The following is a 25,766-nucleotide window of genomic DNA, read 5'->3' on the forward strand; positions in this document are numbered from 1 at the left end:
GTGATGCTGCAGACCATACCAGGCCATACCTCAATGTATCCATATAAGTACTGTGACACTGCAGACCATACCCTTAGTGTATATCCATAACGCAAGTACTGTGATGCCTCAGGCCGTACCCCAGTGTGTATCCATAACATAAGTACTATGACACCTCAGACCGTACCCTTAGTGTTCTACATAACACAAGTACTGTGATGTCTCAAGCCGTATGCCAGTGTGTATCCATAACATAAGTACTGTGATGCCGCAGGCCGTACTCTTAGAGTGTTTTAGTAGTGTATTTAACTGCCATACTGTCTGCCACTGCAGTGCCACTCTGTTTCCTAATGTGCCATGTTGGAAGCTGAACTGCCACATGTTTGTAACACCCAGTGCTGTCGCTTAGCTTAAGTCAGCCAGCTAGCTCGGTGCAACCTTTTGGCCTAAACTGGATGAAAACAATATTGTGAGCTGTGAGGTGGTCAAAACTGACTGGAAATGGGAAATAAATGTAATTGTGGTTAATAATAATGTAGGAAGAAAAACAGGCCCAAATTATGTGATTTAAGCTGTTTTTATAGAGTTTTTAGAAAAAAATACAGATCCAAAACCAGAACACGGGGGTGGGTGCACATCTCCAATATTTATATATATTATATAACATATAAGTGGTTCAATTTTAGCCAATTATGTTCAGATCTCAAAAAAGGCATCATATTGGCTATCTGGCTCTCACATATTTTGGATAGCCAGTAAGATAAAGTCGAACTAATCCTAATTTGAGCTAATTTTGTGAAAAGAACTGAGTCAAAATCAGACTGCTTATCTCTAATATAGATTTATTTATATATATATATATATATATATATGTGTGTGTGTACATGTGTGCGTGTGTGTTTCACTAATCTCTGGTAGATATATATTATTTTATGTGCAAGCTCACTTACAATAGGGACAGATCACTTGCCCAGCTCAACTCATACAGCCTCCACAGATCCTGCTGCAGCCCTCAGTGCTGCCATGCTGTCTCCTCAAATCTCCTGCACACACTGCTGGTGCTCTGCTGTGGTACCCAACACTCTGTCAGTGGATACTCAGTGGCAATGGACACATCACCCCACCCTCCACTCCTCGGCGTCTGCCCAGCTCAACTACACATGTCCAACCACTAAGGGGTAAATTTACTAAGAATCGAGTTTGGGAGAGTTTGCAAACTCTGGAGAGTTTGGGCATTGTTTCCCACTCGCAAATTTACTAATGTCAAACTCGGGAGAGAGATCTCCTTTGCTACGGGAAAATACTGGAGAGTTGGCAAACTCTCTTCAATTCACCATCGGCAAAACTTGAGAACCTTTTCTCTAGTGAAGATAGGATTCAGGAATTTACCAAGCAGAGAGTTTCTAAACTCTCATGAGATGGGAAAACTCTCCTGTACAAACCCTTGAAATAAATACACCTGCCTGTGATCTGCGAATTTGGAAGAAACATACAAAGATCACTGTGATCCATGAATGTTTCTGTCTGTAAATATATAAAAAGGTTAAAAGTTTGAAAAAAAAATTACATAGCCCCCCCCAAAAGACTAACCAGCCCCGGACTTGCCAGCCAGTCCTGGTTCTTAAAATTACAGGGAACAAAATGTGTAGGATTCCACCATAATTTAAGAACCAGCACCAGGCAGCAGGGCCCGACATGGTTTTAAATATAGGGAGAAAAATTAGTGTGAGGTTACCCCTATATTTAAAACCAGCTCTGAACCCTTTCTAGTGGGGAGCTGATGCCACAGCCAGGGGAGCCCTTTCCCCCAGGCTCCCAGCCGCAGCATCGTGCCCTGACCACTAGTCAGCCCAGGCCAAGTATCTCTGGGGAGTTGGGGACCACTCCAATGAAGGGGTCCTCCTCTCCAGGGCAACCCTGGCCTAGGCTGATAGCCCTGTGCTATCCCCACCACCCCTGGGCGGTGGGTGGTGGGTTGATAGTGTATGTAGTGTTAAAAATAGTATTATCAACATTGTCTTTCCAGTGGCACTACAGGTCCCAGCAAACCTCCTCCGTATGCTGGTACTTGGAGAATCACAAGTACCAGCATGCAGGGCATTAAGGGGCCGCTGGTATGTGTAGTTAAAGAAAAGTGTAAAAAACACAAGACACAGACACCGTGAAAATAAATATTTATTACATCCATACACACTCACAGATACTCACCTGCTGCCAAATGTTCACGTCCCCTTCTCAGCGTAATGTATCCAATGGAAGTACTCATAAAAAAAGATCCAGTGCTCACTTTTGTCCCATGAAGTTCTCGGCAGTAACCCAAATAGGGCCCAGGACACAATGTATCAATATGCTACAGCATGTTGTTACAGTACACTAATTACAGCTCATGGGATTGAGCTGTCATTAATACCGGGCCGCAAGCCAAGGAGCGCCGGCTTTACATTAGCGGCCACTCATTGGCTGGGACCCACGTGGACTTAGCAAATGAGAGGCTCCTCCATGTGGGTCCCAGCCAATGAGCGGCCACTAACGTTAAGCCACTGCTGATTGGCTTGCGGCCCGGCACTAATGATAGCTCATTCTCCATGAGCTGTCATTAGCGTACTGTAACAACATGCTGAAGCGTGTTTTTACAGTGTGTGTCGTGGCCCTTCTTGGATTTCTGCGGAGAACATCGTGGGACAAAAGGTGAGTATTGGATCTTTTTCTCAGGTACTTCTATAGGATACCTTATGTTGAGAAGGGGATGTGGCAGCAGGTGAGTATGTGTGTCATGGAGTGTGTCTTTAGGGCTGTGATCAGTTCTTATGGGCAATTTTGCAGAATGTTCTTCCTTACAATAATTGGAGGTACTTTTTTCACATACATTAGTAACAATACACCCTTGATTCAGTAGGTGCGCTTGACGGTTGAAATGTCGACCGCCGGCTTCCTGTCAAATCCCGGCAACTTACTAATGATGCCTGTCATTAGATCTATGCCGGGAGCCCAACACCCAGCATACCATATTTTTGGAAGGGCATCTGTGATCCATTACTTACTAGCATCCAGGGATGGCTCCAGGCATGCTCTGCGTGTGAGGCCACCCTGGGGTGCTGGGGTCTGGCTGGAGAAGATCCCTGCCCTCCATCCTTCTGCTGCCATTATTATTTTATGCTCAGGGGGATGGCACAGTGAGAGAGGGGGCGGAGAGGGAGCACAGGACAGTCATGGGTGCTGAGACACCTAGCATCGGCCCTACTAGCAGCTGAAGCCAACCTTGGAGGGGGCAACATAACTTCATCTTCACTGATGTGTTCTATTATTTTAGGTAATTGTATTGTAGTCACTTGTATGTATTGTTGTCAATTGTTTGTATAGCAAAGCCAGCTTCTGTGAATATAGCTAGGGCATCACTGTCTATTTTCTGGACCTTCTCTAGACGGAACAACTGAGATGCAAGAAACACCAATGTTTCAGGACTGCTCAGCTTGATAAAAGGTCCTGAGCAGACCCGAAAAGTTGCTGTTTCTTGCATGAAATAAACTCAAGTAGTTTATGCATTCAAACCATTTTCAGTGTGTTGTTCCTCAATGCATAAACACACACTCATGCGCATACACACACATAAATATAAAACTTGGTGTCTGGCAGATATATATATTAGAGATGTGTGGGTTCGGTTTTATTCACTTTTTATTGCCAAATTAGCTCAAGTTAGTATTAATTCAGATTTATCTTATTGGATATCCAAAACATGTGAGAGCCAGATAGCCAATATTAGAGATGTGCGCCGACCCCCGTGTTTTGGTTTTGGATCTGGATTTCCCCTGGTTTTGGATCTGGATAGGTTTTGCCAAAATCTCACCTCCATGTTTTGTTTTCGTGTTTTGGTTTTGGATATGGATTTTTTCTTCAAAAATAAAAAAAACAGCTAAAATCACATAAAATGGGCCTTTTTTTGTTCCTACAGTAACCTCAATAACATTTATTTCCAGTCATTTACAGTCAATTTTGACCACTTCATAGCTAACAATATAGATTTTTTTATTAGTTAAAGGGCCAAAAGGTTGCATCTAGCTTGCTGGCTGAAAACTGATTGATATAATTATTAATAGAGTTGAGGACTGTGCAAAGATGATGGTTGGGATACCCTTGATGATTGAAGAATTGATAGTTGATACTAGTTGGTAGCAGCCCCTGGCTGTAAAATTGATAATAAATAAATTAAAAAATTATTCATTGGTGCAGCCCCGGGTTGAATAATTAATAATAAAAAGAAATTCATTGGTGCAGCCCCTGGCAGTTAAATTCATGTTAAATTAATTAAAAAACAATTCATTGGTGCAGCCCCAGGCTAATAATTAATAATAATTTAATTAAAAAAGTAAAAAACAATTCATTGGGTGCAGCTCCTGGCTGTAAAATTGATAATAAATTAATTAAAGAGCAAATAATTGGTTCCTAAACCAACCATAACATTAATTTAAAATGTAAGGCAGCAATGCCCCAACCAGCACATAATGGAAAAGAAAAAGGTGCAAGATTAAATAGTCCTTGGGCCCTCCCACCCACCCTTATGTTGTATACGAAACAGGGCATTCACAGTTTAACAAACCAATCATTTCAGTGACAAGGACTGTCAATTGTGGCTAAAATGAATGGTTCGTTTGGACCCCCATAAAACAAGCTGCCAATGTGATATGGACATGGAAATGAAAATGATCCCATACACAAACTGGCTTTACATTACTAGTTGTCGTTGTCCTCATCCTTGTCATCCCATCAGTGTGCACATCCTCATCTTCACACAATATTTATTCGTCTCCGCTGGAATCCAGGTGAAGTGAGTCAAGGGCTTGATCCACCAGTCCAACATACTTTGCGCAATCGCTCCATTTCACCTAATTTTTAGCACGACTGGAGACGGGCAGCACTAGCTTGCAATTTGCGTTGCTGGCTGGATCTTGTGCGGTACTGCGGTTAAGCCTAACATGCACGCACATACACACAGAACAATATAAAAGACACTTTTATTGATTTTTTTTCAGCATGACTGGAGTCGGGCAGCACTAGCTTGCAATTTGCGTTGCTGGCTGGATCTTGTGCGGTACTGCGATGAAGCCTAACACGCATGTACTTACACACACAGAAAAATCTAAAAGACAATTTTATTGATTTTTTTTTATTTAGCACGACTGGAGTCGGGCAGCACTAGCTTGCAACTTGCATTGCTGGCTGTATCTTGCGCGTTACTGCAGTTAAGCCTAACACGCACGCACGCACACACACACACACACAGAAAAATAAAAAAGACACTATTATTGATATTTTTTTTTAGCACGACTGGAGTCGGGCAGCACTAGCTTGCAACTTGCATTGCTGGCTGTATCTTGCGCGTTACTGCGGTTAAGCCTAACACGCACGCACGCACACACACACACACACACACACACACAGAAAAATAAAAAAGACACTATTATTGATATTTTTTTTTTAGCACGACTGGAGACGGGCAGCACTAGCTTGCAACTTGCGTTGCTGGCTGGATCTTGTGCTGTACTTCGGTTAAGCCTAACATGCAGGCACATACACACAGAAAAATATAAAAGACACTTTTATTGATTTATTTTTTTTAGCATGTCGGGCAGCACTAGCTTGCAACTTGCGTTGCTGGCTGTATCTTGTGCGTTACTGCGGTTAAGCCTAACATGCATGCACGCACACACACAGAAAAATCTAAAAGACAGTTTTATTGATTTTTTTTAATTTAGCACGACTGGAGCCGGGCAGCACTAGCTTGCAACTTGCATTGCTGGCTGTATCTTGTGCGTTACTGCGGTTAAGCCTAACATGCACGCACACACACACACACACACACACAGAAAAATATAAAAGACTCTATTATTGATTTTTTTTTTTTAGCACGAATGGAGACGGGCAGCACTAGCTTGCAACTTGTGTTGCTGGCTGGATCTTGTGCGGTACTGCAGTTAAGCCTAACATGCACGCACACACACACACACACAGAAAAATATAAAAGACTCTATTATTGATTTTTTTTTTTTAGCACGAATGGAGACGGGCAGCACTAGCTTGCAACTTGTGTTGCTGGCTGGATCTTGTGCGGTACTGCAGTTAAGCCTAACACGCATGCACACACACAGAAAAATAGAAAATACACTTTTATTGTTTTTTTGTTTAGCACTTTTATTGATTTTTATATATATATATATATATATATATGTTTTTTTAATTTTTGAGTCCAGAACTTGGGCCCAGATGGACACAGCACCAGCCCAGATGTATCTGCAGTTCTGCACCAGCCCAGATGGATTCAGCAGCACCAACCTAGGACACAGCAGACAGCCCAGATAGAATAGGAACAGCCCAGATGGACACAGCAGACAGCACCAGCCCAGAATGGATCAGCAGTCACCAGCCCAGGACACAGCAGACAGCACCAGCATCTCTCCCAGCCCTACACTACCCAGGCCCTCCCTGTTAAGTCTCCACAGCCAGAGTGAAATGGTGTCCATCGCGTTGTCCCTTATATACTACATTGATAATAGAGACGAAAGCTCGCGAACCGCGAGATTTCAGACTCTATCGTTTTGCCTCGGTTTCGAGATCTGAGTCAGGCGGGAAACTCCGAGCCTGCTTGGATCTGCCTCGGTTCTGCTAAATTCGGGTGGGTTCGGATTTCTGGAATCTGAATCCGCTCATCTAGCCAATGTGATGCAATTTTTGAGATAGGAACATATCCCAGTAAATTCGAGTAAAACTGAACCACTTATCTCTGATATATAATATATATCTTACTTTATGTTGCAGCTCACTTAGGGATGTCTCCCTTGCTTGTCTCAACTCACACAGCCTCCACAAATCCTGCTGTGACCCTCAGCACTGCCACACTGTTCAAATCTATTTCTCACACTGCTGATGCTTTGCTGTAGTCCCCATCACTCTCTAAGTGGGTACTCAGCGGCCCTGTCACTCAGCACCACCTTAGCATCATCGCTTGCCCAGTCCTCACTCACAGACCTGTGGCACCCCACCCTGCTATCCAGCTCCATTCCTCAGCCCGGCTCAACTGCACATGTTCAGCTGCAGAGTCCTTTTTATTACCAGGATGTATCTCCTTGCGCTCCACCGGTTCACAAAATGATAGCCTCTGGCACTACAAGACACAAAGGCTTCTATAGAAGCCAGCTGTATCACAAATGTGACAATAGGCTATAGGCCATGATACATGGATATATGAAACTGTGATATTTTCATGGTTAGTGTGAAACTGATTTTGGGACTAACTACTCAATACATGCATCTGCTGTGTTACATTTTTGATCAGTCAATAGTAGGGATGATCAGATTTCCAAAATCCGAACCCCCCGAGCACCTCCGATCCAAGGTGGGAACCGAGTCTGACTCGGGTTTTCCTACCAGACTCGGTTCCTGGAACGAGGCAAAATGTCATCATCCCACTGTTTGATTCTCGCAGGTTTTGGATTCTATAAAGGTCCCGAGATTGCCATTTTTCATTCTGGCTGTGGAGCATGCGTGCAGAGGGAGGGAGCTGGGAGCTGTTGGCTACTACTGTGTTGTGTGATAATAAATAATACTTATATATACATTACATACTGGGCTGGCTGGCTACTGTGAAGAGGGAGGGAGCTGGGAGCTGTTGCTGATACTGGCTGGCTACTGTTGTCCATATACATAGGGGCGGGAAGTATACAATCGAGAAGCCGGTGGCCTTAATACCGGCAGCCGGCTTCCCGACTGTCATATCCCAGCGAGGGATGAAATGCCGGGTGTCTAGATGTAGACACCTGACATTTCCCCAATGCCGGGAGACCGGCGCCCGGCATCCTGAACAAAGGGATGCCGGGTGCCGCGAGCGGACAGCCGCGGGGGGGAGGGTTAGGTTTAGGGCACCCGGGTGGGACTTAGGGTTAGGCACCCCCCCGGGAGGGTTAGGGTTAGGCTAGGGGGAGGGAGGGTCAGGGTTAGGCACCCTTGGGGGGGACTTAGGGTTAGGCACCCCCCCTGGGGGACTTAGGTTTAGGCAGCGGGGAATGGGGGGTTAGGGTTAGGCACTTAGAGAAGGGATTAGGGTTAGGCACTTGGGGGGAGGTTAGGATTAGGCAAGTACAAGTTAGATAGTACTTACCTATCCACGATCGGGATTTCCAGCGCTGTCGGGCTTCCGCTGCCAGGAACTCTGCATTTGTTGGCCAGGCGCTGCCGGGAATCGAACCGCCGGCCATGCAGCCTGCGGTATTTCATACCGATTCCGGTGCTGCCTGGTTACTGTTGTCCATATAGGGGCTGGCTGTTATCCTGTCCATAGAGGCTAGCAGAGGGAAGGAGCTGGGAGCTGTTGGCTACTGTACTGTTGTGTGATAAATTTAATAAATAATAAAGTAAACTTAGTAGTACTTATATATATACATTACATACTGGGCTGGCTGGCTACTGTGAAGAGGGAGGGAGCTGTTGCTGACACTGACTGGCTGACTACTGTTGTCCATATACATAGGGGCTGGCTGGCTACTGTTATCCATATAGGGGCTGGCTGTTGTCCTGACCATAGGAGCTGACTGGCTGGCTGTAGTGCTGTGTTCAGGGGGTGCTCGTCCTTCAGGGGTGCTCTCTTCACCTACCACCAGTGTTAAAATATATATATTTTTTTTTCTGTGTGCGTGCCGTGTTATCCACCTGTCATTGGTGTAGGTAGGTGCGCAGGGGTGGTGTGCTCCTGTCAAGGGGCTGCTGCCCAAAAATACAAATAATTTTTACAGGGGCTGCCCTGTGTGGTGTTGGGGTATGTTGCCCTTCATCAAACTACAGGGGCTGTCCTATGTGATGTACGCTGCCCTTCATCAAACTAATTTGTACAGGGGCTGTCCTGTGTGGTGTATGCTACCCTTCATCATCAAACCAATTTTTACAGGGGCTGTCCTGTGTGGTGTATGCTGCCCTTCATCATCAAACTCATTTTTACAGGGGCTGTCCTGTGTGGTGTATGCTACCCCTGATCATCAAACCAATTTTTACAGGGGTTGTCTAGTGTGGTGTATGCTGCCCTTCATCATCAATAATTTTTACAGGGGTTGCCCTGTGTGGTGTATGCTGCCCTTCATCATCAATAATTTTTAAAGGGGTTGCCCTGTGTGGTTTATGCTGCCCTTTATCATCAATAATTTTTACAGGGGTTGTCCTCTGTGGTGTACGATGCCCTTCATCATCAATAATTTTTACAAGGGTTGTCCTCTGTGGTGTACGCTGCCCTTCTTCATCAATAATTTTTACAGGGGTTGTCCTGTGTGGTGTACACTGCCCTTTATCATCAATAATTTTTACAGCGGTTGTCCTCTGTGGTGTACGCTGCCCTTCTTCATCAATAATTTTTACAGGGGTTGTCCTGTGTGGTGTACGCTGCTTTTCATCATCAATCTAATTTTTCAGGGGTGATTCACTCCATAAAAACAATGCACTCCATAAAAATAATGGAGGAAAACAATTTGTAGGATAAAATAGGGAAAGATCAAGAACCACTTCCTCCTAGTGCTGAAGCTGCTGCCACTAGTCATAACATAGATGATGAAATGCAATCAACATCTTCTGGCAAGGCCGATGCCCAATGTCATAGTAGATGGCATGTAAAATCCAAAAGCCAAAGTTCAGTAAAATGAGCCAAAAAAATAAATTTAAATTGTCTGAGGAGAAATGTAAACTTGCTAATATGCCATTTACCACACGGAGTGGCAAAGAACGGGTAAGGTCCTGGCCTATGTTCATGACTAGTGGTTCAGCTTCACCTGATGATGGAAGCCTTCCTCCTCCCACTAGAAAAATGAAAAGATTTAAGCTGGCAAAAGCACAGCAAAGAACTGTGCATTCTAAGAAGATATCACAAATCCCCAAGGAGAGTCAAAGTGTGTCGGCGGCTGCGATGCCTGACCTTCCCAAGGACAAGAAGAGGTGGCTCCTTCCACCATTTGCACACCCTCTGCAAGTGCTGGAAGGAGCACCCATAGTCCAGTTGCTGATATTCAAATTGAAGATGTCACTGTTGAAGTACAACAGGATGAAGATATTGGTGAAACTGGCTCTGAGGAGGAAGTTGACAAGGAGCATTCTCATGGTGATGTGGTTTGTTTAAATCAGGCACCAAGGAAAAGAGTAGTTGTCCGTGGGATTAAAAAGCTCATCATGGTCATGCCTGGGCAGAAGACCAAACATTTTACCTCTTTGGTCTGGAAGTATTTCTATCCAAATCCAGACAACAACTGTCTTGCCATATGTACCTTATGTAAAGGTGTAATTAGTAGGGGTAAGGACGTTACCCTCCTAGGAACATGCTCCCTTATACGTCACCTGTAGCGCTTTCATAAAAAGTTACTGTCAAGTTCAGAAACTGTAGCTAAGACCGTAAGCAGTCCAGAGATACCTAAATCCCTTTGTCCTGTTGTATCCAAGTGCCTGCAAATCACACCGTCAACTCCCTCCTCGTCAATTTCCTCCTCAATCAGGATCAGAAGTAGTCCTGCAGGCCATGTCACTGGCATGACTGACTCCTCTCCTATCCGGGATTCCTCCGGAGGATCCTGCATTGCTACGCCTACTGCTGCCACTGCTGCTGTTGCTGCTGGGTGTCGTTCATCATCCCAGACAGTAAGTTAGAACTCCACTACTTCTTTTACTAAGCAATTGACTGTCCAACAGTCCTTTGTGAGGAGGATGAAGTACGACAGAAGTCATCCTGTTGCAAAGCAGATAACTGAGGCCTTCACAGCTATGTTGGTGTTATATGTGCATCCGGTATCTGCCATTAGTGCAGTGGGATTTAGACAATTGATGGAGGTAGTGTGTCCCTGGTTCCAAATCTCATCTAGGTTCCACTTCAGTAGGCAGACGAAATCAAGAATGCACAGAGACGTCAGAAAAAGTGTCCTCAGTGTCCTAAAAACTTCAGTTTTACCCAATGTCTGCTTAACCAGGAAAATGTGGACAAGTGGAACAGCACAGACTAAGGACTATATGACTGTGACAGCCCACTGGGTAAATGTATCACCTTACGCAGCAACAACAGGAGCGTCACCAGTAGAGGCATCTCAGAAACGCCAGCTCGTTCCAAGGTAGGCTACGCTGTGTATCACCGGTTTCAGTAAGAGGCACACTGCCGACAACCTCTTAGAGAAACTGTGGGAAATCATCGCCCAATGGCTTACCCCACTTAGACTCTCCTGGGGATTTGTGATATCTGACAATGCCACCAATATTGTGCGGGCATTACATCTGGGCAAATTCCAGCACATCCCATGTTTTGCTCACACAATAAATTTGCTGGTGCAGAATTTTTTTAAAATGACAGGGGTGTGCAGGAGATGCTTTGGGTGGCCCAGTTTCGCCATTCAGTGACTGCGTGCCGAAGACTGGAGCACCAGCAATTACTCTTGAACCTACCCTGCCATCACCTGAAGCAAGAGGTTGTGATGCAGTGGAACTCAACCCTCTATATGCTTCAGCGGATGGAGGAGCAGCAAAAGGCCATTCAGGCCTATACATTCACCTATGACAGGCAACAGAGGGGGTATGCACCTGACTCAAGTGCAGTGGAGAATGATTTCCATGTTGTGCAAAGGTTCTCCAGCCCTTCAAACTTGCCACATGTGAAGTCAGTTCAGACACTGCCAGCTTGAGTCAGGTCATTCCCCTCATCAGGCTTTTGCAGAAGCAGCTGGAGAAAGTGAAGGAGGAGCTAAGACAGAGCGATTCTGCTCAGTTTGTGTGACTTGTGGATGAAGCCCTTCATTCGCTTACCCAGGAATCGAGGGTGGTCAATCTGTTGCAATTAGACCATTACATTTTGGCCACCATGCTCGATCCCAGGTTTAAAGCCTACGTGGTGTCTCTCTTTCCAGTGGACACAAGCCTGCAGAGGTGTAAAGACCTGCTGGTGAAACACAGTCAGCTGAAGCAGAACATGACATGGCAACAGTTTCTTCTTCATTTTCTCCCGCAACTGGGGCTGCCAAGAAACAACTTAGATATCCTAACCAACCCACTGGTGGTGATGCAGGGTAGGGAGGACAAAGTGTGGACATCTGGTCCAGACTGAAGACCTGCCAACAATTTCTGACATGTCTACTGTCACTGCATATGATACTGTCACCATTGAAAGAATTGTGGAGGATTACATCGGTGACAGCATCCAAGTAGGCATGTCAGACAGTCCGTACCTGTACTGGCAGGAAGAAGAGGCAATTTGGAGGCCCCTGTACAAACTGGCTCTATTTTACCTAAGTTGTCCCCCCTTCAGTGTGTAATCCGAAAGAGTTTTTAGTGCAGCCGGGAACCTTGCCAGCGAAAGGCGTAGGAGGTGGATTCCACAAAACGTGGAGAAGATGATGTTCATCAAAATGAAATATCAATTCTTCCAGGAAGATCAGCCTCCAGAAAGTACAGAGGGACCTGTGGTGGTGGATTCCAGTGGGGACAAATTAATACTCTGTGAGGATGAGCATGTACACAACACTGAAGAGGGTGAGGAATCAGTGGATGAGGATGAGGATGACATCTTGCCTCTGTAGAGCCAGTTTGTGCAGGGACAGATTAATTACCAGCTTGTTTTGTGGGGCCCAAATGAACCAATCACTTCAGCCACAGTCGTGTGACAGACCCTGGTGCTGAAATAATTGGTTTGTTAAAGTGTGCATATCCTGTTTATACAACATAAACCCAAGGACAATTCCATCTTGCACCTTTTTTTTTCTTTGCATTATGTACTCTTTGGGGCCTAGTTTTTCAAACTGCCATCCTGTCTGCCACTGCAGTGCCACTCCTAGATGGACCACGGGTTTGTGCCACCCACTTGTGTCACTTAGCATAGTCATCCAGCTACCTTGGTGCAATATTTTGGCCTACAAACAATATTGTGAGGTGTGAGGTGTTCAGAATAGACTGGAAATGAGAGGAAATTAATGTTATTGAGGTTAATAATCGCGTAGGAACAAAGAAAAACAAATTCTGCCATTTTAGCTGTCTTTATGTTTTTTTCCCAAAAAATACAGATCCAAAAACAAAACACAAAACACAAAACCTGGAAGGGTGGTTTTGGAAAAACCAATCCAGATCCAAAACATGAAGAAAGATCCAGATCCAAAAGCAAAACACAAAACGCGAAAAGTGGCCGGTGCACATTCCTAGTCAATAGCAATACCGGTACCTGAACAGCCAAATAGTTGCACTGGGTTCATATACAGAAGCAAAGTGTTCTTAGGGACAGAGATGTCTTGTAAGCTCTGCCCTAGTACACCAACTAGGATAAATACAAGTAAAAATATAACAATTTGCTTTGCAATTTTGGGTGATATTAACACATCACAACTGCATTAAAATGCAGGATTTAAGAAATATGTTATTTGAGAATGTATGTAACATGCTTATAAATAACACCTTTATGAGAAACGACAGAGAGCTTATAATTTATTGAAGCCTCACAGCGCTTGTATCATGGGTTTATCTGTGTGGTGATTTTATGTTCTTTTTTCTATTTTGTGTGATTTTGTCCAGGTGCTCTGGCTTCCTTCCACAGTCCAAAAACATACTGTTAGGTTAAGACCAATGGGTCAGGAATTGATGTGAATCATTACAAAGGACAGCAACCAAGATGGCTAAAGCAACTTATACACTTGCCAATTAAACAGAGCGGTTGAACGATTACGACGTTCAATCGCTCATTAATCGTGCATGACTCAGGCATGAAAATGTTGAAAATGACCAGCGATGCGTGCTCCTGCTGGTCGTTCCGACATCAATCATCACCCGAACATGCCGGTCAATCTGCCGATAACAACAGATTGGGCATGTTCAGGGATGAAGGAGGGTGCCTGCACTGAACAACATATCGTTCAGTGTCGGCCATACATGCCTACCCTCCCGGTTTTCGCGGGAGGCTCCCGATTTTTCGGGTAACCCCCCGCACCCCCGGAAGTGTAGGCATTTCTAGTGAAGTGGGCAGAATTAGGAGAATACCCGCGGCAATCGCGGGTCTCCGTGAAGGAGGCGGGACTTAAGCTGTGATTCTGCATGAATCACAGCATTTGGCCCCGCCCCCTATGTAAATTGTGCCCAATCGCGACAATTTTACCGTGAGGGGGCGGGGCTTAATGACGCTAATCATCAAGACCCGCCCCCGTCGGCCCCCTGCTGCATCTCTTACCCGGGCTTCTCCCGGGAAGAGAATGTTAATGGTAGGCAACCCTGGTGTGGGCACCTACAGGATGAGGAATGACTGAACGATTACAATGTCGTAATCATTCAAACGTTCCTCAGTTGGCAAGTGGATACGTACCTTAATAAACCTCCAGCAAATGCTATGAATACTACTGTGAAAAAGCTCTACAAATTATTATATATGTTTTAGTATTCCTGAGATTTGTCTTCTCAATACAAATTAATTAAAGCATACAGAAATGTACCATAAACTTCCATAGTCCTCCAACAGAGTTACTCTTTTCAAAGCAGGTTGCACGAAGCCCAATTTCCAAGCAGCATTTCAGAGCAGCAAGTCCACTGATTCCAGCACCAATTATAGCCACATTTCTCTCCATGTTCTAAAGATTCAGGTTTACTGTATAACAGAAAATTACCATTATTTCTCAGTTGTGCAAAGCAAAGCTGTCTAACATTTTTACATGTTGTGCTTGTTTTCTTCTTTATTTATCTATTCACTAAGCATTAACAAGAATTAGGTATTTCTTGAAATAACTTGGGATATTTCTGAAAACTATCAAAGAGAAAAAATAGTAAAGTAAAAAACAAAATAAAATACTAAAGAGCCTTATTGTAATTTATAATAGAGTTATTATCAATTATTTATATTACTAAAGTGAATGGTGATTTTGAGCAAGAAAATACAAATGGATTATTTTCCAAAAATACCTGACACTACATCAGCTGAATATGAAACAAAAAATCAGACAAGAGACATTGAGCCTGATTCAGAGCTGTACGCTCTGACCAGAGCGCTCGCTCTGAATCAGGGCCCTCCTACCTGTTTTAGGAGCGTCCTCATGGATGCTCGCATAGCTGTGGGTTATCACCCACAGCTTATGCGAGCGTCCATGATGATGGTCGCGATGGTCAAGACCATCGCGACCATCGGGCTTGCGACGGAGACCCTGCGGTAGGGTCTTGCTTCCGCAAGCCCTGGAGTGATTTTGGCTCTATCAGAGCCAAAATCACTCCCACTGACATCACTAGTGATGTCAGTGGGGCCGGCTTCAGACGGTAGGCGTTCCCATGGGAATGCCTCCGTCTGGCAGCCACGCCCCCGGCACGCCCACCAAAGGGGGTGTGCTGTCAATCAACATCGACAGCACGCCCCCTTTGTTGCGAGACCCGGAGCGACAGAGAGCCCGTCGCTCTCCAGGTCTCGCGCACGACGGAGCTCCCTCCGTCGTGCGCATGCGCAGTGGGGCAACATCGACCCGTTTGCGAGCGTCCTTTGCTCACAAACGGGTCTGAATGACCCCCATTATTCCTCAGTGGACAATTAGGGGTAAATTTACTAAAGTGAGAGTTTTTAGAAGTGAGCTTTAGAAGAGATGTTGCCCATAGTAACCAATCAGATTCTACTTAACATTTAACTAGCACCTTCTAGAAGATAATAGCTAGAATCTGATTGGTTGCTATGGGCAACATCTCTTCTAAAATTCACTTCTAAAAACTCTCACTTTAGTACATTTACCCCCTAGCCTTTAAGGGTTCCAAGGCGGAGTTCGAAATCATACATGCAAACCCACTATCCATGAAAGAATATACTCTTCAACCTCTCATCACATTCAATAACTAAATTTTAGAATCAAGTACTTAGCAAAGAACTCTCTTACATGCCTACAGTGTCCTATAATTCTATACAGTGGCAGAATGATATGTAGAAACTGAATCATCAGCCCAAACTTCTTGAATTTTCTAGGGGTACATAATCTATGACACAGCTCTTTGATCTACATATGCCATCACAGTTTAAGAAATTACAGAAACTTTAAATACTTTAAATTATTTAATTAACACAGGTACACCTGGTGGAAAAGAATTGTGTTGTAGAGAATATTTACCTTTTGATAGTGGTTTCCGAACTTGGTTTTAAGGATACCCATGCTTCTGCACAAGTGACTTCATTAGTATCTTATTCATTTTGATTAAACCATCTGTTTTCAACCATGGATATCCTTAAAATATGGACTGTTAGGTGCCTTGAGGACCGAGGGCTTGATTTACCACGGATCGCAATTGCGATTGCAGCTGCATAATTGCACGCAATGCAGCAGCAAATATATGCTAATGCCTGCCACAGCTCAGCTTGTATGTATTTGTTTTAAGAGATGGTTGTAACTAGAGATGAGCGGGTTCGGATCTCAGAGATCCGAACCCACCTGAATTTCGGGATTCCGGGGCAATCCGAGCGCAGCTCGGATCTCCCTGCCTGCCCCGGATCCCTCACCCAAGGCAAATTCTCGTGACCCTGTTATCAGGTCACAAGGTTTTGTTTTGAGCGGGCTTCACGCTGATTGGCTGAGGGAGCCATCTGTCACGGCTCTCAGACAATCAGCATTAAGCCCATTGAAAATGCACAGAGAGAAAAAGAAGATGGCGCCCGCCATCCCCCGCTGCCTGACACCGCCGGCACCCCCAGCTGCCGACACCGCAGGCACCCCCACTGCCAGCATCCCCCACTGCTGACACCACATCTGCTGACACTTCTGCACTGCTGCCCCGCGTACTGAGGACAACGTCAGCGACTCCCACACTGCCGACACTGCCGACACTCGAACACTGAGGACACCACCAGCACCCCTGCACTGCCGACACTGTCAGCACACATGCACTGAGGACACTGCTGGCATCCCCGCTCTGCCGACACTGCCGGCACCCTGCATTGAGAACACCCCTGCACTGCTGACACAGTCAGCAAACCTGCACTGAGGACACCACTGTCACCCCTGCTCTGCCGACACCGCTGGCACCCTGCATTGAGAACACCTCTGTACTGCCGACACAGTCAGCAAACCTGCACTAAGGACACTGCTAACACCCCCGCTCTGCCGACACAGCCAGCAAACCTGCACTAAAGACACCACTAGCATCCCACTCTGCCGACACAGCCAGCAAACCTGCACTAAAGACAAAGCTGGCCCCCCTGCACTGCCATTCCATCTACTGAGGAAACCGCCAGCAACCCCTGCACTGCCGACACAGCCAGCAAACCTGCACTGTAATTTATTTTGCTAAAATGGTGTTTAGTACGTATATTTAAAACCAGCCCTGGACCCTTTCTAACGGGGGACTGATGCCACAGCCAGGGGTGCCCTTTCACCGGGCCCCCACCTCGCAGCATCAGCCCTGACCATTAGTTAGCCCAAGCCAGGGATCCCTGGGGAGTTGGGGACACCCCCAATAAAGGGGTCACCCTCTCCAGGGCACCCCTGGCCTAGGCTGATAGGCCGGGGCTATCCCCGGCACCCTAGGGTGGTGGGTGCTGGGTTGATAGTGTATGTGTAGTGTAAAAGAAAGGGTTAAATATTGTCTTTAGTTGTTGAACAACACGTACCAGCAAGCCTCCACCCGCATGCTGGTATTTGGAGAACCACAAATACCAGCATGCGGGACATTACGGGCCCTCTGGCACTTGTAGTTCCACAACCAAAGCAATATGTAATAAACACAACATACACCATGACAGTAAAATTTAATTATAACATATATGCACACTCACACTCATTATCACACTCACTATCACACATACTCACCTAATCCATAGGGGTACCTATAAAAAAAATCCATACTCACCTCTCCTATGCGTAGGTCACGTCCTCTTCTCCAAGTAGGCATCCAAAGGGTTAAAATAAAAAAACGAGTACCCGAATCCAAGCCGGACCGAGCAAAGCTATGTGTTTCCACATAGCTTTACTCTTCGCGAATGACCAGGGCACACGTGGGCCCCATCATTGAAGGAGCCGCCAGCCAAACAGCGGGCTCTCTGTCGGAGTAGCTCGCTAATTGGCTGTGTGCAGTCAGTGTATCTCCCCATAGTCTTCTATGGGGAGATTCTCCATTGTAATCTATGCTGGGAACCGTGACATTGTATCTACTGCTGTAACCACGAGGGTGACCTCAATTAACCTTGTGGTTACAGCAGTAGATACAATGTCGCGGTTCCCAGCATAGACTTCAATGGAGAATTCTCCCCATAGAAGTCTATGGGGAGACACGCTGACTGCACACAGCCAATTAGCGAGCTGCACCGACAGAGATGGCCGCTGATTGGCTGGCGGGGCCCACTTGTGCCCTGGTCATTCGCGTGGAGTAAAGCTATGTGGAAACACATAGCTTTTCTCGGTCCGGCTTGGATTCGGGTACTCATTTTTTTTTAACCCTTTGGATGCCTACTTGGAGAAAAGGACGTGACCTACTTCGGATACTAGGTGAGTAAGTGTGATAGTGAGTGTGATAGTGAGTGTGAATGTATGTTATAATAAAATTTTATTGTCACTGTGTATGTTGTGTTTATTATGTATTGCTTTGGTTGTGGAACTACAAGTATCAGCGGTCCCGTAATGCTGGTATTTGTGGTTCTCCAAGTACCAGCATGTGGGGGAGGCTTGCTGGTACGTGTTGTTCCATAACTAAAGACAATATTTAACCCTTTCTTTTACACTACACATACGCTATCAACCCGGCACCCACCACTCTATCAGCCTAGGCCAGGAGTGCCCTGGAGAGGGTGACCCCTTTATTGGAGGGGTACTCAACTCCCCAGGGATCCCTGGCCTGTGCTGACTAGCGGTCAGGGCTGATGCTGCACCTAGCTCGGGAGAGATTTGCAGAGAGAAAACACTGCAATCTTGGGTGAGTAATCTCCTGCAAAACGAGATACTCGGGAGAGATATCTCGTTATACTTCACCATCGGCCAACTCGTATAGCCCCAAATCGCCTGTTGGTAAATTTGGTAAAAACAAGGGATTAAATCACCTGAATTTTGGCGAGTTCCAGCGAGATTAATCTCCTTGAAAATCGGGACCATCTCGAATCTTAGTAAATTTACCCCTAATAGTTTTATATTCTACATCCTCTATTGTAATCTTATTGCAACTTTCCTGCATAAATGTATTACTATATGCATTTTTTATCACATATATATTTCATATGAATTTTTGGTAAGTATTTATGTAAAGATTTATTCTTGCACTAAACTGAATGATTTTATGAGAAGTATAAATTGTGTTGAATATTTCCAAAACTCAGTGAATGCTCTTTGTGTACTTTTTTGTATGTATCTGTGCTACAAATTCTGTGTCCACAGATTGTATTGCAGGATGCCCCTGGTCACCTAGTCCCACACCCAAGAACTAATCATTGCAAAGTAAGTACTGCAATCGTAATATAAATACAGTTACCACATACAGTATGTCTAGCATATTAAGCTCCAGGAGTGGCTGTGTGATGCAAAGCAGAGCATCTGTTCTCAGATTAAGGTGTGTGGGGGCCCCTGGGCAACAAACCCATGAGGACCGCTATCAATAATTGTCAAAGTGTTATACTGGTGATGTTATTAAAAGGTACCGGGCCTGATTCAGAGTTGACCACAACTTCAATGTCATCTGAGTTGCACCATGCATGCGTCCCAATGGTGTTCATACAGAGTCGCAGTACAGATTCACAAGCACAGTATACTTGCCGACAATGTATTTCTCCTCCCCGGGAAAAGCCCAGGGAGAAGAAGCAGGTGGGCGGAGTTGGGGGCGGGGCCGACCGAAGAAGCATCATTAAGCCCCACACCCTCGTGGTAATTCGGCATGATGGCGCATATTTTAATTAGGGGGTGGGGCTAAATTACGCACTTCTCATAGCATCGCGTCATTAGACCCCGCCCCCAACACTCGGTTCCCGACGATCGGGGCTAATAGCCTCCCTATTCTTCCTACTTTACTAGGAAGTGGGTAGAATGCAGGAGAAGTGCCTACCCTTCCGGGGGATACCGGAAAAATCAGGAGCCTACCGCAAATTCCAGGTGGGTAGGCATGTATGATGCACAGTCGCAGAAGTATATAGGAAGTCTTCCTAGGTGGCGACTGGAAGATAACAGGGGGTGGCTAATCAGAAGCATGCAGAGGTAGCATCTTGTAGGCTGTTGCAGGTATGTTGCAGGTATGCTACTGAAAGCGGTTGCATATAGAGATGCTCAGCCACTCATATAGGAGTCCATACTCAGACAGATAGTCTGCATCTACGTACAGCTGGTGCAAGTTTTGATGGTGCGACCGCTGGTGGCATCTAAAGACGCACCAGACGGTAATGCAGCACCTATAGATGCAGCAAGTGGGTATTTCAATCCTTGCACATTCAGATGCACAGCTGTACACCAGCGAAGGGCTTTGTAGTGGCATTAGCATAACGTCGTTGATGAGGCCATGGCTGCAGCAGACTCTGACTCAGGCCCATAATATGTCAGTCAGCATTGTGCTAATTTTCAATTTCTACAGAAAGATGATACAAAGTGTTTTGAAAATCATAACAATACAAATGTGTGTGGGTATGTCTGAGTGTAGTGTATATATATATATATATATTTATATATATATATATATATATATATATATATATTAGAGATGTGCGCCGACCCCCGTGTTTGGTTTGGGATGCGGATTCATCTTGGTGTTTTAGTTTTGGTTCCGGGTCTGCATTTTTTTAAAAATATATAAAAAAAGCTAAAATTATGTAATTTTGACCTGTTAGCATGCATTCCAAAACCAGGGTTTGGTTTTTAAATCTGAGTTCCGAACCGCGGGAAGATCCAAACCAGGAATCGTTTTGACCTCAAATCCTCAAGTACCCCAACAGGTCATGTTAGAGATGTGCAGGCTCACACTACTTTGAATTTTTCCGCCAAATTCCGAAAACCCAAACTAATCCGAGCCTGCACATATCTAGTTTTAAGGATATCTGTATGTGGAAACAGGTGGGAAAATTACTGAGCATGTAAAGAAAATAAACTCATCTGTGCATGATTAAAGAAATACTGAAAACATGATCATTTTGGGGATACTTGAAGATTAGAGAGGATAGTAGTAGGATTAGCAGTGCAGGAACTAGCTGTTTGATTGCTGAAGTTTGTGGAGTGGCTGTTGCCACTGGGACTTGATCCTACCTAATTATTTCACCATGTACTCCACTTGCATGCTGCCCCATTATTCACCATGTCCTTGCTCACTGTATTCTACAGAGTTCACTAGAGTGTTCTTTGTATTTTATATGGTATATTAAAATATCCTCTGTTTTCTATAGCAATCACCAAAATGTTGTCTGTATTGTACAGAGGCCCTGATTCAGAGCCGGACGCTCTGACAGAGCACTCGCTCTGAATCAGGGCCGTCCTTCTCTTTTTTAGAGCGGCCTCCTGGCCACTGGCATAGCTGTAGGTGACCACCCACAGCTATAGCAATCGGCCTAAAAGATGGTTGCGATGGTCAAGACCATTGCGACCATCGGGCTTGCGACGAGACCCTTGTGGTAGGGTCTCGTTGCCGCAAGCCCTGGAGTGCTAGGTGAGGTGCACGAGGTGACTAGGGCAGATGCATAAGGTGACCAAGGCATATCTATGAGGTGACTTGAACAGATGCATGAGGTGCTTAGGGTAGATGCACAGGGTTACTAGGGGAAATGTGCAAGAGATGACTAGGGTGGATGCATGAGGTAACGAGGGCTGATATACAAGGTGACTAAAGGAAATGTGCAAGAGGACTAGAGGAGGTGCACAAGGTGACTAGGGCAGATGCACAAGGTGACTAGAGGAGGTGAATGTTGTGACTAGGGCACAGGGCTGGACTGGCCATCAGGCTCTTGTGGCAAGTGCCAGAAAGGTCGATGGTCCTCAGGGCCATCTCGAGGAGGGCTGAAGTGTCCTCGCTCTCCAACCCCCACTGCTGGGTTTACTATGTGAGCTCAGGAGAAAGGGGAGGCCCAGTGGCAGTGATGGGCCAGTGCGCTTTGCTTGGCCAGGAACAAACGGGGGCATGCCGTGAGGCCAGGCCTTCATGACTTGTGGCATGTCCCCTTGAAACTTAGCCATGCCCCCTTTGTGAGCATGCGAACCTAAGACGTGCGCACAGGGTGGACTGCCAGGGCTGAACTACAGCCCCAGTGCATCTCTGCTAGGGCAGATGCATGTGATGACTAGGGAAGATGCACTAGGTGACTAGGGGAGATGCATTAAATTAATAGGGCAAGTTCATGAGGTGACTAGGGGAGATGCATGAGGTGACTAGGGGAGATGAATGAGTTGACTAGGGGAGATGCATGATGTGACTAGGGCTGATGCACAAGGTGACTAGGGGAAATGTGCAAGATGACTAGAGGAGGTGCACGAGGTGACTAGGGGAGTTGAATGAGGTGACTAGGGGAGATGCACAAGGTGATTAGGGCAGATGCATGAGGTGACTATGGGAGATGCATTAGATCACAGGCTCTGAAACTCAGTCTTCAGGACCTCAAACAGGTCATGTTTTCCAGGTCTCCTCACAGAATCACAAGTGAAATAATAAGCTCCACCAGAGGATCTTTTAAAATGTGTCAGTGAGTATTGACTACATCTGTGCACCTGCTGGGTGACCTGGAAAACGTGACCTGTGTGGGGTCCTGAGGGCCGAGTTTGAGAACAACTGCATTAGATGACTAGGGTAAGTGCATGAGGTGACTAGGACAGATGCATGAGGTGAATAGGGGAAGTGCATGAGGTGACTAGGGGCGGTGCATGAGGTGACTGGGGAGATGTTTGATGCACAAGTTGACTAGGGGAAATGCACAAGATGACTAGGGCTGATGCATGAGGTAACTATGTGAATAGCACTAACTGACTAGTTGAGGTGCATGAGGTGAGTAGGGCCGATGCATAAGGTGACTAGGGCAGATCTACAAGTTGACTAGGGCAGATGCATGAGGTGACTAGGGCAGATGCACGAGATGACTAGGTCAGATGTACAAGGTGACTAGGGTAGATGCATGAGGTGACTAGAGCAGATGCACGAGGTGACTAGGTCATATGCACAAGATGACTAGGTCATATGTATAAGGTGACTAGGGGAGTTGTATGAAGTGACATGGGGAGCAGCAGGAGTTGACTAGAGGAGATGCATGAAGTGACTAGTGGAGATGCATGAGATGACTAGAGGAGGTGCATGAGGTAACTAGGACTGATGCACAATGTGACTAGGGGAAATATGCAAGATGACTAGGGTATATGCAAGAGATGACTGGCAGACACATGAGGTGACATGGGGAGGTGCACAAGGTGACTATTGCAGAGTTATGAGATGGCTAGGGGAGATGCATGAGGTAACTAAGTGAGGTGCATGAGGGACAGGGACAGATACATGCGATGACTAGGGGAGACACATGAGATGATTGGTAGATGCTTGAGGTAACCATGGCAGATGCAAGGTGCACAAACTGACAAGATGAGGTGCACAAGGTGACTAAAGTAGGAGCATAAGGTTAGTAGGGCAGATATATGAGGTGACTAGGGCAGATACATGAGGTGGCTAGGGCAGATGGACAAGGTGACTAGGGCAGATGCACAAGGTGATTAGGACAAATGGACGAGATGACTAGGTCAGATGCACAAGATAACTAGGGCAGATGCACGAGATGACAAGAGCAGATGTATGAGTTGACTAGGGGAGATGCATGAAGTGACTAGGGCAGGTGCATGAAATTACTATGTGAGGTGCATGAGGTGAGTGGTGTTTATAAATCACATATGTCTCTTTCCGCACTCTACCTTTGTCCAAATGCTCCCCAATCTTATGTTACTTTGTAAAATATGAAGCTTGAATTGGGTTTTGAAGGAAAGCCAGTGTAGTGCTTGTAGGAAAGTGGAGGCAGATGTATGCTTGGAGAGGAAGATGAGCTGGGCAGCAGTATTGAGGACAGATTGAAGTGAGAGAGGTGGGAGTCAGGAAGGCCAGATAGGAGGAGGTCAGGGTTCTTAGTAGCATCCAGGGTGAGAAAGAGTCTGGTCCTAGAAATATTTTTGAGATGGAAGTGGCAGGACTGCGAGAGTTAATGCATGGATTGAAGGAGAGGGAGGAGTCAAGTATAACTCCAAGACAGTGAACTTGGGAGCTAGAGGAGATGGTTGTGCCATCAATAGATAATGAAATTGTAGGAAGTGAGGTTATGTGGGAGTGTGGTCTTAGACATGTTAAGTATAAGAAAGTGCTGGGACATCCAGGAAGAGATAGTAGAGAGATGACTGGAGATATGAGTGAGAAGAGAGGACAAGAGGTCAGGGAAAGAAAGGTATATCATCAGCATAGAGATGATATTGGAGGTCAAAAGAGCTGAAAAGGAGATGTACGAGAACAAAACCTTAGCGTATGCCTGCTGTTAGTGTAAGTGTGTGGAAGTGGAGTCATGAGAAGAGACAGAGAAGGAAAACAGCCAGGAGAAGGCACATAGACAAAGGGAATGGGTGATCCATAATGTCAAAAGCAGCAGAGAGAAAAGAATGAGCAGCAAGTAGTGGCTCTTGGACTTGGCGGCAACAAGGTCATTGGTGACTTTCATCAGGGCAGTTTCAGTGGAGTGAAAAGTATGGAAGTCAGACTGAAATGGGTAAGCAGGGAGTGGGAAAAAAACAAAGATTGTAAGGAGGTTGTAAACAATACACTCAAGGAGTTTGCAGGCAAAAGGGAGGGGAAAGAGATGGGTTGGTAGTTAAAGGGAGTGTTAGGATCAAGAGTAGGATTTATAAGAATGGGGGAGACAAGGGAATGCTTGAATGCAGAGGGAACAGTGACTGATGAAAAGGAGAGATTGAGGAGGTGGGACAGATGGGAACAGGCAGAAGTAGAGGTAGTGGAGGAGGTGGAGGGGAGAGGGGACCAGATGAGGACCATGACTTCCTCTCCAGATACAGGGGAAAAAGAAGTCCGATTTGGTAAGAAGGAAAGGGAGGGGTAGGCTGGGAAAGGAGGGGCAGGGTGCTCAGGGTCTGGGGGATGTTATGGAGTAAATTTTAGAAGTGAAGTAGGTGGCAAAATCAAGGGCAATTGAAAGAGATGCCAGGGGTTTGAGAACTGGGAGGAAATTAAGTTTTTGAAATATGACTGTTTAAAGAGGAAAAGGGCAGAACTGTAGGATGAGTGCATAACTCTGAAATTGAGGATATCAGCCTTAGAGCATGATTTCCTCCACTTTCATTTTGTGGTTTGTGAAAACTTCTGTAGGTATCGGGTGAATTTGAAATGCCAGGGTTAAGGTGTGGATCTGTGAGGGGAAGTAGTTATAGCTGAGGCAAGAGCCGCAGTAAGGAAGGCATTGTATAAGGAAGTGGCTTGTTCAGGGCTGGAGAGAGAGAGAATAGGGGAGAGAAGTGAGTTGAGCAGGGTGGATAAAGAAATAATGTAGATAGTCAAAATATTATGCTTAGTGATGGTAACCTTAGCATTGGTGGAGAAGGAGGGAGGCATAAGTTGATGGTCAGAGAGGGGGGATATGGAATTGGTGTAATCATAAAAATCACAATGGTAAGTGATGATCACATCAAGTGAATGGTCACTCACATGGGAAGTTGAAGAGGTCCATTGGGAAAGACCAAACGATGATGTGAGGGAGCCAGGAAGCAAAGCTGTCAAGGAATTTAGAGGGAGGGCCAGGGGGATGGTAAATGACAGGTAATTCAAGGTGAACAGGTTGGAAGAGGTGAATAGCTTGAATGTAGAGAATCAGAAGGACA

The 25,766-nt window shown here is 45.6% G+C and overlaps 1 protein-coding gene across 1 annotated transcript in view; it reads right to left on the minus strand.

Moving 5' to 3' along the window:
- Positions 1 to 25,766, minus strand: part of LOC148540775 (flavin-containing monooxygenase 3-like) — a 133,323-nt gene that overhangs the window by 56,589 nt on the left and 50,968 nt on the right. The window contains exon 2 of the mRNA XM_088482011.1: positions 14,448 to 14,599. Within this exon, the coding sequence (XP_088338137.1) occupies positions 14,448 to 14,579 (132 nt within the window). The 5' untranslated portion in view covers positions 14,580 to 14,599. The remainder of the gene's footprint in view (positions 1 to 14,447; positions 14,600 to 25,766) is intronic.

Source organism: Taudactylus pleione, unplaced genomic scaffold, assembly GCF_031769625.1.
Source record: "Taudactylus pleione unplaced genomic scaffold, aTauple2 ptg000017l, whole genome shotgun sequence".
NCBI classification, from domain to species: Eukaryota; Metazoa; Chordata; class Amphibia; order Anura; family Myobatrachidae; genus Taudactylus; species Taudactylus pleione.